General features: G+C 37.0%; 1 protein-coding gene across 1 annotated transcript in view; it reads right to left on the bottom strand.

The window, feature by feature from the left end:
• col13a1 (collagen, type XIII, alpha 1) overlaps nucleotides 1-14,668 on the bottom strand; it is a 42,652-nt gene extending 27,984 nt beyond the window's left edge. Inside the window, exons 1-8 of the mRNA XM_088013161.1 lie at nucleotides 12,594-14,668; nucleotides 9,189-9,258; nucleotides 2,345-2,449; nucleotides 1,779-1,786; nucleotides 1,493-1,543; nucleotides 938-973; nucleotides 309-335; nucleotides 100-126 (exon numbers count right to left, since the gene is read on the bottom strand). Coding sequence (XP_087869287.1) covers nucleotides 100-126; nucleotides 309-335; nucleotides 938-973; nucleotides 1,493-1,543; nucleotides 1,779-1,786; nucleotides 2,345-2,449; nucleotides 9,189-9,258; nucleotides 12,594-12,905 — 636 coding nt within the window. The 5' untranslated portion in view covers nucleotides 12,906-14,668. The remainder of the gene's footprint in view (nucleotides 1-99; nucleotides 127-308; nucleotides 336-937; nucleotides 974-1,492; nucleotides 1,544-1,778; nucleotides 1,787-2,344; nucleotides 2,450-9,188; nucleotides 9,259-12,593) is intronic.
• Nucleotides 14,669-15,417: the final 749 nt, after the last annotated feature.

Here is a 15,417-nt window from a genome sequence, read left to right as displayed (position 1 = left end):
TTAAAACTGGAAATTTTATTCCACTTTTAAAACTGAAACGGTCAAACAATTCAAATTATTACTAGTGTATTGTGGGTAAAAACAAGTAGCCATGCTCACCATGTCTCCCTTTTGTCCTTTTTGCCCCTGAGTGAACATAAAATGTTAGGTTAGGTTACACAATGTGAATCGTTACATTGTGTTGTTAAAGCCGATAAAACCAAAAAGAGCTTTTAATTCATTGAAACCACAGCCATGCACTCACACAATAAACAAGTACACAAAAATCTCTACTTTTATTTTCTTCCAAAAGAAAAAAGAAAACTCACAGGCTTTCCGTCCAACCCAATAGGACCCTATGGAGAAGAAGACAAACATTTAATCCAAGTCAGTAAACAAATCATTAACAATGTCTAAGAAAATCTTAAAACCGGATGAAGCAACATCCGGTTTTAACCTAAGCAGCGATTTAAATGTAGCAAATTTAAGTATTAATCAACATGTACTTCAACAATAATATGGAAGAATAAAATGCCAAGGAATAAAAGTGTACATATCAAAATATATATGCAATTGAATTTCCTGTTATTTTAAACCTGTAAGAAAATTATGTTGTCATGTGTTTAACCTATTTAACTTTGTGTATATCTAGTCCTTTTGTTCCTTTTTGGTTGCAGATCAAAGATTAAAGGTAAAGGTTAAAGTTTGGGTCATAAAAAATAAAACATTTTACCTTGTCACTTACTTTGATACAAAAATCAGGCAGTACTGCAAAATATTTAGACCATTTTCCTTGTATTTTGGTCTCTATTCTATATCTTATATCTTACTTAGCAATTATTCAAGGTTTCTATGGCTACAACTGTGGCGTATGACGTAACTGTAAACTAGGTTTTGTGATAAAAGACACATCCGTACCCATTCCATCTGTCTCACTAAAAACTGTACAATCACTTACTGGGAAACCAGAGAATCCTCTTGTGCCAGGTTGTCCCTAAAAAGAAAGAGGAAATAATAAAAATATTGTTAATCTGGCATGCAAGAGTGCAGGATAGTAAAGAAAATGTTATCAATTTCCTTAGCTGGGGACAAAATTCATGACTTTTTCTGTTTTCTAAGATTTTGAAAAGACTTGGAGTTCACACTAACAGACTGGTCTCAACAGATTGTTGCTTTGTGACAAAGACAAGCATCACACACTTTGCAATTGCTTTTGCTTAGGGAACAAAGGATTAATCCAACCAACTAAACCTAACTGAAAACATTTAGCCTCAGAGGTAGTAACAGGGTAAAAACAACAACATACCGTTATCTAGCAGATATCAGGTATTCTCAGAGTACAGACTGTACAGTTATATCATATGCAAAAGTCAAATCAGACTAAACTTCTCTTAAACCTGTTCATTTTTAGCAGGTTTAAAAATGGAAACCTCCAAGGGAGAAAAATATAATAAAATATATACATTTTTGAAGTAATCATGAGTTTTGGCATATCATAAACAGCAGTACTCACAGGAGGCCCTCTTGGTCCAATGATAGACAGACCAGGCTCCCCTGCAGTCCCCTATGAACAGATAGCATAAGAGAAGCACACACACCAGAGTATAGTGTGTGTGTTTGTGTGTGTGTGTGTGTGTGCGTGTGTGTGTGTGTGTGTGTGTGTGTGTGTGTGTGTGTGTGTGTGTACACATATTGTATTCCACAATATGTTTTAACTCTAGTGGTGCAGTTCACACAAAAATGATAAAAGTTGTCATTTTACCACATGGAGTTCAAATACAGCGTCTGATGTTACTTACTGGAGGTCCTGCAAGACAGAGAGAGACAAAACATTGAAATTGAACTTTCAGTAGTAGAACATACATGGGAATCAAAATGTACATAAATGTTTGACACATGAATGCAAAAAGTAAAACAAGCAGAAAAAAAAGTCTCAATACATTAAATATGCATTAATCAAATTGGGATACTGGAACCGAGTTCAACTAAGAATTAAAAATTACTTTGGACATATGAATTTATGCCACATGCAATGGAGAAAAAGTATATATTTTTCTTGCTTTTGCTGTCATAAATATATTTTTTTTTATTGAAGCTTTTATTTATTTTAACTTATACATTTGACTTTGCCAGACCCCAACTGCTCTGCTTTTTGTTTTGTTTTACATTGAATTAATTGCAAAGTTGTATTTTTGAAATATTTCTCAAGGTTTGCTTTACCTCACCTCAACTTCTGTTAGACATTCGGGCCAGGAGGTAGAGAATGCAAAATATCCACATTTGAATAAATGTTTCTATTGTTATTATTTTCCTTTTTCTGGCACATTTGGAACAAGTATGAAAGAGTGTGATATAATGGTGAAACCTGAGAAGTGTTTTCTTTTCTTTAAATGTTCCAGCCATGCTAAGGTCTCTGGTAAAGTCATCTTTCCCCTGCCACGTTCGTCTACTTCTTCAGAGAGCTGACGCGCTGCAGTTGTTGCAAAACAAAGATGAGCAAAGAAGAAACATGTATGCAGACGCTCAGCAGATTCACTGGTTACTAAAGGAATCTTTAGATACTTTTGGTCAATCCATAAATTCCTATGACGAAGAAAAGCAACTGTTGTCACTCTAATTTTACAGCAGTCTGACATGCACTGCGACTCAGAGCACAGGTCAGACTCCTGTCATCTGCAGAAATACTCAATGACTGCAGTCATCGGGTGTTTTAGAGATGGTCAAGAAGCTTGAGTACAGAGTTGATGGACCGCTTTATGGCTAAGTCCACACAGCAGCCTGAATCTGATCTGATGACAGTCTGAACAACACAGATCGGATTTTTTTCTAATGCAACCCGGGCCACTTGGGTATCCGACACACATCTGATATTTTCAAATGTGACCTAATGTCCAGGTCGCATTCATCCGACCTGAACGTCACTGATACTCGACAAATGTCTCTATTCTGCATCCTGATACAAGCAAGCAGGCAGAAAAATAACAACCATGACGGACTATAATGAGGATTAAGTTGTTAATATTCTGGCTCCGGTCGGACAACAACTTCAAATATGTAAGCTATGCTCCACTGTTAGCGTCCATGTTTACTTCCACAAACACTGAGGACTTCTTCTTGTTTTTATGATGGTTGGGATAAAACTGAGCGTGCTCTCTCTGTGTGATGTCATTGTGCCCTCTACTGCGCATGCGGGACACTTTCAGGTCGTTTGCCCGTTCACACTGGAGAACACATACAGGTCGCATTTATTTGGAAGTGCGAACGGCCATGGCAAAAAAATACGATTTGACAAAAACCTGGAAATGCAGAGTGAATGTAGTCTATGTGTGTGAGAACAATCATCTCATCTTGAAGTGGAGGTGGTTGAGGAATAGAAATACTTTACTGTTCATTTGGCATCAGAGTGGACAGGAGACTCGTCAATGAATCCAACTATAAGAAGGCACAAAGAAAGGCTCTACTTAATGAGGAATCTTAGGTTCTTCTGTGGTTGCACCAAGATTATGTCTTCCAAAAGTCTGTTGATGAGGGTGTCATCTCTTCTGCCGTTATTTGTTGAGGTAGCAGCATAAGATCCAGGGACTGATGAAGGGAAGAAGTGAAGATGTGGATGTGACGGTGCAAAGAAGTTTTTCACATAAGGTCAAGAAAATGACGGACAAACCCGAGCATTCTTCACGAGCGTGGTACACAACAGTGTCTTCAGTCAGAGCCAACACTATCCATCAGCCTCTACAATAACTCTTCGAAGAACCTCGAATAATATGAGTTACAGCAACATTTGTTTTCCCTTTGGGGTTCAATGATTAACTTTGAACTGAATTGAATCATGGAAGAAGAGATTTTCCAAGTTTTCTTTCTTCCTCTCTGCATTCCAAGGAAAATGGCCAGGTTAAGCAAACAACACAAGGGTAATTTAATTTCTTACTTTTAGTTTTTAGAATTTAATGACAAGTTAAATTCATTAAATTTAACTGTGCTGTTTTTTTTTCTTTTTCAATTGCTGACAGTAAAATTCAAGGAAGCTGATTGATGATATTTCAGGATACAGTTTTGTTTGTTTTGGGTTTTTTTTATGTGATTATTATAAACAACCATATTTGGAATATGTTGGGATACTCTACCAACACTGTAGCAGAATATTCTCCAATTGTTTAGCTAACACCAGAAATTTTGAAATCAACATTTAACGGTGACATTGGTCAATAGGAGGACAATTAAGTGGAATATTTATGTTTTTTTTTTTTAAATCTGACCCCACTGGTGAGCTTCCTGAATACGTCTTGTCCTTTTATAGGGACAACCGTTATACACTTACACAGTTTCCCTTTAGAAAAAATAGACTAAATCTTACTTTTGGCGTTCTACAGTATTCAGGTTTGGGGTTTATGAATATTTGGGTGTACAGAGAGGACAATCATTTTTCAACAAAGCAATCCTCTAAAATACACCTTGCCAAGTGACTATGCCACAACAGACGTATGCATTGCACACATGCATCAGCATGCCGCCTCTTCCTGTTCTCTGTCTCTGGTTGCCACACTCTCCCCAGTTTGTCTATGCATTAGCAGCTGTCCGGTGAATATATCAAACCCCACAGAAGGTGATACGCTGTGGGCTTTTCCTGTCAACACAAATGTCAAGGTGAACTGGCGAGTCTACTTAAATAACGAGTCCCATGACCCTGGAGCACACTCACCCTGTGTCAGCTGCACAGATAAAAAAGAAAAGGCTCCCGGCCGCATCAGGCATTGTTTAAAAATCTCTTAACTCAAAAAAAGCGGGAGCACCTTGACAATTTCTGAACAATAAACATGAGATGTAGCTGAAACAGATCAGATTTCTAAAAAAGAAAAAGAAAAAAAAAATAGCCCACTTGTCACAACGATCAACAAGAAAACAGATAGGAAAAAATGTTATTAAAAACCACGTCTCAAAACGTATTCACTCCCCCATCCTGATCATTGTGTTCAAGTTTTCTAAACATATTCTTGACTATAGCTGTAACACATAATAATAATAAATAATAATAGTCCACATGGGCTGGTGATCAGCCATTTTGCATATGTGGGTTTTCTTCTGTGTTTATCTCCTAACACCTACAGTAACGTATATAAAATGTATTCTGGATAAACTGTAACACTATGTTTTTCCTTGAGTTGTATCATCTTTCAGCACTTGGAATAAATCAAATCCAGAAAATAGGCAAAACCATTTTCCCCCCATATGTTGTTCCCCCCATTGTCCCCCATATGTTCCAAATGTTGGAATATCTAAAATGCTTTACTGAATACCTTTAGGCTACACACTATTTAATGCTCTGTTCTCTTGTGTTTTTCTTATATAATATAGTTTGTTTTGGAATTTCTACCATTATGTGCTGCATTTTGATTTGCTGGTTGTTTTTCACTCAAGCTAACTGGACACAAAAACTATCTGTCTCTGACTGGCTGGAAGTGTGGTCCACTGACGTAGACATGGCCACTGCTTTCTGCTTTCTGCTGTTGCACTCTGTGGAGCTGTTTGTGTTTGAGACTCTATTCTAACATGTAAGCATAATGAACATATTTTCTGTTGCTACACTTTAAATTTTGGGAACTCAAAATTTCACGAAAAAAAAAATTAATTACAGAATATCTTAATCAGACAATGCTGTAAAACCCTTTAAAGAATTTGTACTGATGAAAATTAAAAAAGACAAATCATATTTCTCCTATTTTAGCCTCATGTAAACGGCTCCCTGTTTAATCCGAAATACAAGAGCCTTACGTGTAAAATCCTTCATAATCAAACTCCGTCATACGTCAGAGATCTGATTGTTTCATATGTTCCTAAGAGCACTTTGCTCTCAGACTGCAGGTTTACTGTTGGCTCCGATCATTTTTAAAAAAGCAGAATGGGAGGCAGATCCTTTAGTTGTCTCCTGTGGAACCAGCTCCCAGTTTTAGTCCGTGAGGCTTTAACTATCCTTAAAGCTTAAAGCATGCAGTTAGACTGCCTTAGGTTATCCTGAGCTATTTCTGTAGTTACACTACCGTAGAATTAGGCTACTGGATAACAAAATGTCCACATTTTCTCACTTGCTTCTTCTACTACTCTTCAGTTCACATTATTTGAATCTATTCACTTTTTTGTTTTCTCTCTGTTTTTTATGTTTGTCTGTTGAGAAAACTTTATTTTATGGCTGTCAATAAGTGTGTGCCTCACACACGTAAGTGTAACAATAAGTGTGACGCTTATTGTGATTTAAGTGTTCACGGGTTAGGTGTCCCAATGTTACCTGTCATCTGCATGAGGTAACATTAGGTAAATTAAGCTAAGCTAAACTGTACCTGAAAATAATGTCCATCTATACTTTATGCTTAGTATTAGACAAAGGCACTCCTTTTATCTCTCTCAAGAACTGGATGTACTCAGTTGTTTGTGGCGGCCGTTGGGGCTCCCAATGATTACTACTTTCAATAATTACACATTCTCAGTCACCTGACAAACCTGAATCAACAGAAAAACAGAGAACAGCACATGTCATATTTTGAAATCCTACTGTATTCCATTAATTTAAAAGAAAAAAGGAAAACAACAAAAGGCGGTCTAGCTTGTAGCACATTTTTGATCCCAGAGGTGTTAGCAGCGAATGGCTATCAACCGGGCAGCTAATTAGAACACAGTGGTCTGCATGTACCTTAGTAAATCTATTACTCTGGCAGCTGCTTTGGTATTCGTGGCTCTCAGTCAAGGGTTTATATTTTGGGGCGCTGAGACAGCTGCATTTTCCTGAATAGCACAACCACAGAACACACATTTCTTTCAGCTTACAGACTAAATGTTATCGAGCGGACAGACAACTGAATGTACAGAAATGTGCAAAAACTCGGTGATTCCCCAAATCATACTCCAAGACTTGTTTAGTTTAAAGTCAGGAAGGAAAATGCTGCTCTTTACAAAGTAATCACAAAAAAGCGAAACCTTTTCAACGCTGCATACAGGCTCGTTGCCATAGCAACTGTCAACGCCATTGCCTCATGTTTACATCACCTCATGTTTCAGGATTCAACACCAAAAAGCACTCAAATCATTTCCCATACAAAGAACAGAACATCCACTCTGTTACAGTATTACGTTTTTAGGCTTGATGTTTGTTTTGCGATTATTAATAAGTGATCACTGTCATAGATTAGCTACAGCGCTGCTGTTAGCTAACCTAACAATGGTGGTAGATTAGCTAACTTAAACACCTGGTCTACTGATGACCTGTGAGAGTTGGTGTGTAGGTCACCTTTGATATTTCTATCTGAACCACGACTCACCGAATTCCACTTCACATCTACATGTGAAGGTCGTCAAAGTCAAGCAAGAATAACTAACCTGCTTCAAACTCCCTCGCTATTTTTTTTCTTAAGACTTTTTCTGTCTTTAGTGAAATATTTTTCATAATGTGCTTGTCAAAAGTCTAACTTTTTTCCAAGTGTGTTAAGCATTTGAAAATATATATAAATATATATTCTGTTTGTACAATTCTGTGTCATATGTTTTTTTTTTGTTTGTTTGTTTGTTTTTACCAGTTACTGTCCCACTCAGTAAACCAGTCACCTAGTCTATCAGTCTTGCAGTCACTCTGTCAGTGAGTGAGCAGGTCATACAATCAAGCAGCCAGACAATGCAGGAATCAGACCAGGAGAGGCTGAGAACAGGATCCTGCTTGTTTGCCTGAAACTTTGAAATAAACCAACAAAGAACTGCATCCTGATTTTTGACTTTTCTGGAACCAGAAACCCTCGACACATCAAGAGGCTATTTGAGTTGGATTCACTTTTATTTCGATCACCCTTTAACTCTTGAGTTTTTTTTTTTATTTGTGTCTTTTGAGTATTTTTTGACAAATACAAAAAACTATATAAATGTCCTTGACAAAAATGGTACATTTAATGTGAACTAATCAAGCATGTTAGTAGTGCAAAAGTAGCAATACTTAAAGTGTACAAAGCATACTTCATACTTCATAGTAGTACATTTAGTGCACTTCAGATTTGTGCTTTTCTACAATTACAACTAAAACATATGAAGTACAAAAACAGTTGATCCAAAATAGCTTTCTTTAAGTTAAATAATTATTAACAAATTTCAAGTCTGGCCTTAAACTTGCTCACATAGGCTAAGATTTAATATATTTAGTATCTTTATCTTTCACAACTGTTGTTTCATGGTTATGTTTGAACAATAACTATAATCAATAAAGATTTCAAGAGGAAAATAAAATTGAGACCACAATTATTATAGGAATTGGCTCCCCTTTCCAGAGTGCAGTGATGCTCCTGCATATGCGTCCAATATGGTATGACTCTGCTGTTTGGTTTTGTCCTCCCCCTTTCTGTTTGCTGCAGCCAGGTACTTGCTTCATGTTATCTTGCTGTATGAAAAATGTTACATTATTGTGAAATTATACTAATTTTCCGACCGTTCATTTGAATGTTCATACCGAACAAGGAAGGGAAATCAATTGGCACATCAACTCCACCAAAAATATTTTACACCAGCTGCCACATTTGGAGAACCTGAATATTAGCAAATATTAGCTGGCAGCTGGCAGCTATAGCGTTGATGCCATGGAAACTGTTCAAGCTTGCATCATCGCTGAGATAAAAAGAAATCCGTACAGAAGTTAAGAAAGTTTTAACATCTGGGACATTAATGGAATAACTTGACTGGTTTTAAGGAGAAAATTGACCAAGAGGTCCTGAACATCGTAACATATTTTATGTTACATATTTTTAATTTGTCATTATTTTGTAGAAATTCCTTGGACTTTGACATTGAAGGGCTTTCTCTTTTGTTCATTAAAAACACATTTTGTTGATCATGAGTAATTCATAAAAACAGAACATTTTACAACAGAGTGACACAGAGATGTTCATGGAGAAGGATAGGTGCGTGGATTTCACATAAAAATAAAAGGAAGACTATATGCAATTTTAATCAGAACAGAGAGGCCAGCCAAAGATATTACACTAAAAGAAAAATCATGTTTGACTTAATATTAAATATTCTTTTGTTTGCCTTCCTATCATATTGCATAATTCGAAGGTTTAGGTCAAAACTGAACTATAAGCGTTCTATGTTAGATCTTAGATTTGTACTTTCGGGGAGTCGGCCCCACCGTAGAGCTAACCGGACATCACTGCTTCAACCAAACATCTCTGCTTTAACCATACCTGGAGGACAAAGGCAGCTTTGTGGAGCATCTCGGACCTCCCGTGTCTTTGACATCTGTGTTGCAAGTTTCTACACAGAAAAAGAAGAAAAAACCAAAGTCAGAAATCTGTCACTGTTGCGTGTATATTGCTGCACTTCACTTCTTTATTGTATGGCTGCCTCGCTGTCTCTTACTCTGCAGATCTGTAGTCACAAGACCAATGTCTGGGATCATGAATTCTGATGATCTCATGAATTCTCTTGCCATGAAGCAAGAGAATTTCCTGCCTCACCTGGAATCTGTTTTCTGCTGTTTATGATCGCGTCTCAGCACGCGAAACATGTTACACACACGGTTGGTGGCAAAAAGCATTGTACATTATATACATAAGCTAAATTATGGAAAATCAGTTCATATATAAAATGTTTTAATAACCATTTTATTGGCGACATACAGACAGGAGGAACATGATCCCATAGAATGGCAGCCAGTGTAGTTAGCCAGAGGTTGGCAATCCAAGGTGAGGCTCAGCTTCGCTTCTGAGCATTTGAATGGGAAATTACGAAAATTCAGCGATTTTGAAGAAAAAAATAATCAAAATTGGTTCAGCTAAATGAAAAATAAATACTTTGTAGTACAAACCTCAGGGTGAAAACAACAATATAAACTTTCTTATCATTATATATTGTTCTTCCATGATGACAGGTGCCTCACCTAACTGCACATCACTGAGGTTTTCTTAAAATAAAACAAAACAAAACAAACAAAAAAAAAAGCATTCATGTAATGTATGTCTGATTTGAGAGAATATTCGCTTTACCAGTCTGACTTAGCGCCGTTTCTCTTCTGTTCCTAAAGTTAGGTCGTTTAATATAGATATGTAACTAAAGTACCAAATGGAGACCGACTTCTGTGACACCTCCACCTCCTGCCAGGCAGAACCCGTGGCCTGATGGGTTTCCAACGTTCTCTCACAACACATACCCGGCTTTGAGACACAGGGCAGTGAGATTTATCTGAGCGAAGGCAAACTATTTGCAATCCCAAGTGTGAAATCTGACATTTCTACCATCTCAGAGGCAGAAGAGAGACCGTTTCAGACCATAAATGAATTGACAGGCGGAACATTCAGCTGGCGAAGGAAGGAGGTTGTGATCCGCTCTCCAGGGGTTGCAGCATTGCAGAATAGCTGCTTGACTCTTTCTGAACTTACTTTTTAATATTGTAAATCAATGCCTTTTAAAATGTAATATTCCCTCACAAATTTATATCTCTGGCATCGGAGTTTCAAAGTTTTTATTCTTTCAAAGTTTTTTGGAGAAAATATTGCTCCTTCATTACTATATTCCTTTCACTTTATTTAGAAATAACTTTATAGTTACAGTTAATGTTAGATACACACAAATTTAAATAAGATGAAACAAACTTTAGAAATATCTATTTTCAGTCATTCTTCAAAAGATCATGTTAACTAGGAGCTCATAAGCTTTGAACAGGTGCACATACTGAGTTGATTGAAATAACAACCTGTGACTCGTCTGCTTTTAAAACCCACTGGATTTTTTTTTAGATAAAACTAACTATTGCTTAGTTGTAGTGATGCAAAACACACCGGTCAAAATGTGTTGCTGATCAAACTTTTGGTAAAGACAGATGGACCAAGACCTTCAGTGATAACATAACTGAAAACAAGAACATTTATTTCAGTGACAAGATCTTAATTATTCTTTTTAAATCCGAGTGTCTCTGAGGTGCAGACTCTTGATGCGTCACTGATTATACAAGAGAGAGAGAGTGGAAAGGAGCTCATCTCAGACGGCTAGGTGAGTCATTTTTAAAAGTCCAATTGTATTTGCCCTTCTGAATAATCTTCAAACAGTTGTTTTCTGAAAAGCTGAATCCTACAACTTTTGGATACGTTCCTGCTCCAAAACAGCTGAACCGAATTATTGAGTTTCCTCTTCAGAGTGGCATTAGGAGGCAGAGGACTGTGATGAGCAGTTTCATTTTGGGGAGTGTTGGAAACAGGAACACACCAAAGCTCTTTTAGAAAACTGCTATTGTTTTCTTTGCAATTGTATTCCCAAATTACAAATGTGAAACATAGTTTATGGAAAGTATGCAACATGAATGAATGTCTTACAAGTTGTGAACCTTGTATCAAAGTTAGTTTATTAAGTCCCTTTTCTAAATTAATGTTATATGTCCAACACAGACCCATATATTAAACTCTACGTTTCCCATAAACCAGTTGCTGTGGGTAGGCTTGTCACAATTACAAATTTTTCTGGACGATAAATTGTTCCAGAAGTTATTGCGATAAACGATAATATTCTTTTGAGACCATTCTTAAGCAATATAGTGGTAATAGCAAAAATAATAATGCAAGAAGACATTCTAACAAATCAGTAAACTTTACATTCTAATGAACATTTAACACTGGAACTAGAAGACTTTTTAAATATCTAAAATAAATAAACAAAACAACAAATACAATGAATTTTGAAGTATTTGTAGACATAATAGTCTTTCAAACAAAGGTTTGGTTCAGACCAAAGCACCAAACTGAAGACATTTATCATCCAATTTTTGGTAGAAAGAGAGAAAAAAAAGGATGAAAGATAAATCATACCAACGGGAATTATTGACTTTGTTTTCAATTTATAATACAATTAATTGATTTATTGATTATTGAGATAGGCCAAGCTCTGGGCGTCATTACCAAAGGGATTCCTGTGTTCATTGATCATGTGGCCTTCATCTCCAGTGTCCTTCCAAACTCACCAAAACCCTTTAAGTTTTTCAAAGCCTTTTTGTGGGACTTGATTATTTGTCTTGACTACATCATTCTGTACTTCTATCTCTATATAATCTTTTGTTGGGACAAAAGTAGGCAACTCTGATAAATCTACCAGGTAGGTCACACTACACAAGGTCTTCATAAACCTGAGTAACCAGCGTTATAAAATCTATATCACACAATCGACACAAGTTGTGTCACCAAAATAAGTCAAATATACTTGAGAGACTTTGCAACTAGTTCTGTCACTAGACAAACTAAGTTAATTTTTAATAACTGTGTAAACCTGTACAAGCTTCAATGTAGCTTCAAAATGAAACCAGCAGCACGGAATATGGCTAGAACAGTAAAATATCCTTCTCCATGCAGAAGGTTAGACGATAGAGAAATTAATTATTCTTTGAGACAAGATTAATGAGATAAGCTACAAGCCGTGAGAACGGAAAAGACAAGATGTCTGCTGAAAAATTAAATACAACTGAATCCCCACGTTTACTGAACTGGTCTTTATTTAAGGCATTTTTTTAAATTATTAAGATATAAATATGTTACCCACCTCATTTGTGCGTATTTGTGTCCTTTAATTAAATCTTATAGAAGTAGTAGTAGTGTTTTATGCGTTACCTCCTCCAGTAACTGGTCCACCCGACTCATAATAAGGGGCTCCACCTGCTCCAGAGTCATCATCCAGGCGGACAACTTTGCGTCCTGTTGCTGCTCCAGACTCAGTATCCTGGACTGCAGTTCTGAGGTCCGCATTATCACCAAAATGCAAAGTCCAAGGGAAAGAACGGACACGAACATGCCGACCATTATCCCGTTCAGGTTTTTCCAGCTGCTCAACAGTGGCTGCTTTAAAAGTTGCTGTCGTTCTGTGTGATTCCTTCTTTTCTCCCCAGGTCTATCAAGTATTTTACACCCCGGCTCATTTTCCATTCTTTACATTAAACTAGAATTACTCACAATTCTCGTCGACTTCGAAGTAAAAACAGTCTGACGATTTGAGGTGCCGCAGCGTATTATTTTTCCAGGGTGCGGAGAAAACTTTCAGCAGATGCCTCACGTCAAATTTACTCTTTAAAAGTTCCTTCTCTCCACATTAAGCGAAAGTATAACTCGGAGTCCAGGAATTTTATGTCATTTGGCTTTTTCATAAAAAAATAAATAAAATAAAATAAAATAAATAAATTCGAGGTTCCAAATTCCAACGAAATCTTTTTGTCGGTTTTGTCCTTCGTTTGTCCAAATAACTTTCCTCGTTAGAAAAGAGCTCTGATATATTTTTACGATCAGCTCACCTTCAATGCGCTCATATCAAAGTCCGCCTTCCTCTTCTGTGCTCTGGATGCGGAGCGGCGGGCTCTTTGCTCTTGTCCCCTCCCTGGAAGCCTCCGCTGAGGGGAGGCTTTAGGTTAAATACCGGAGGGGTATTCATAGCAGGGCTGCTGCCCCCTTTGATCCGCACACTTGGTGAGAGATATTTTTAGGGGTGTGAAAAGCCAGGATCCACTGACACAAAGCTGGTTCACCGACAGTGTTGCTGAGATTCGGATATGCCTATGGCGGATGTAGATGCACATTCGCTACGGTACATCTGATTTAACTGATGGACTGGAACAATTCTATGTATGTACACGGTTTCGCCTGTTTGTGCTAAGCCCGATGCTCGGGGCGCTAGGTCAGTCATCCAGCTGGCCTCCATGTTTTTGAGTTTAAAAAATGTTTAAAGTTGACAGGAAATTTGAAAATATCACTTGATAGTTATGCTTTTTTTGGAGGGAAGACTGGGATATTAATACCTAAACACCAATTATATAGTCTTAAAAAGCTTAGAAAGGAAACATCTTTTTTTTTTTTAAAGATAAATTAACAATGCTTAGCCTGGTGGCCCACAAGGCTTATAATACACCAAGGGAAACCTGGATGGATGCGCTTTGAGGCGCCATTGTTGTCACCAAAGGAGTCTTTGGTGTTGGTGGTGTTAGAGTGTGTTCAGGTGTTTTCTAGTCAATAACTTCCAGGCACGTGCAGGGGGAGGGATGGGGTAGAGGGGCTGCTAGGGGTGTTTGAGCACCTGCCCCTTTTGCTCCTTGCCCCCAAGTGCCCTTTTGGTCAAATGTTTTTTTAATTTTTATTTTTTGTTGGTATTATTATTTCCTAAGCCCTCTTCTGACACATAATAATATGTACTAAAATTATTTGCTTTTTCGTTTCTTTTTTGTATAACATAATAAATTGGTCACCTTGTTTCCTTTGACCTTTTGCCCATAACGCATGACGCAGTTGCCTCTCGCGCAGTGAGATAAGGCGGCTAACTGGAGCTCAACGTAGCGAACGTTACAGATTACAGAACTGTTTTTGGTGAATTAAAAAAAACGATTTTGGTGAATAAAGTGGAGTAGACTGATGACGGAAAACGTTGAACGTATCGTTTCTGCTTCAGCACGGAGTAGCGGGTTAAGCAGAGAGGTAATGAAATACAGACACTGACAGGCCTCTGCGTCTGCCTTTCTCTGAAGAACCAATAAGCGATACTGAAGAATGACTGATATCATTAACGATACAGGGGAGCAGCTTTTCAGTTATCTTGCTTTGCTAGCAAAGTCGTTAGCTAGCAGCTAGCTAATAGCACATCAACAACAGCCTAATGTCTGTATGATAAAAATACTGAATCGATAGATAAGAACAGTTTTTCCTCACCTGGCTGTCTCCTCCCGCTCAGTGGTAAATGTATCTTGAAGGAGAATAACACTTAAATAAAAGTCCAACAAAGATGTTCATTTAGAATTAAAAATAACTCACCCTGATAAATATAATGTATGTAATAAAAGTGTCATTAATGAAGGGGAAAAAACTCAATCCAGACTTTAAGTAAGTTTAGGGTCTGGTTCGCAGAGTATTAAGTTATTTTTTTCCCCAATTATTCAATGAAAAAAAAACAACTAACCTCAGATAAGTAAAATAAAATTGTAATCAAAACTTTTGGAATTGTAATGATTCCTTTTTTTTTTTTTTTTTTTTAAAGTTTTGTTTAAAAGACTTTTTTTTAAAGTTAAATAACTCATTTTTACCAAACATAAACTTTTATTTGCACACATCAGAAATCTTCTGTTGCGATTTTAGGCCCTGCCCACGATGTCATGTGAGAATCGCAAGCAAAACTTTGAGTCACAAACAAAAACTTAGAATAGCAAGAAAAGATTTCTGACAAGCGAAAATAAGTTTGTTTTGCAAAAAAAAAAAAAAAAATCACTTCATGAGACAAAAATGTGTGATTTTAATTAAAAAAAGTTTTTTAAGCAAAACTCAGTAGGCTTTTCTCATGGTGACATGCTTTAACAATTCAATATATGCTTTTGTTTCTTTTCTTTTTTCTGCAGTTCCACGTTAAAGTTTGATGCAGCTCTGCTTTCCTGAATGGACCATCTTCATCTCCACTGCAAGTGTA

The sequence above is a fragment of the Poecilia mexicana genome, unplaced genomic scaffold (genome assembly GCF_051168715.1).
Source record: "Poecilia mexicana isolate PSO_F unplaced genomic scaffold, ASM5116871v1 scaffold_15, whole genome shotgun sequence".
Classification (NCBI taxonomy): Eukaryota; Metazoa; Chordata; class Actinopteri; order Cyprinodontiformes; family Poeciliidae; genus Poecilia; species Poecilia mexicana.
The sequence above is the reverse complement of the archived record's forward strand: the minus strand, read 5'-3'. Positions and strand labels throughout refer to the sequence as shown.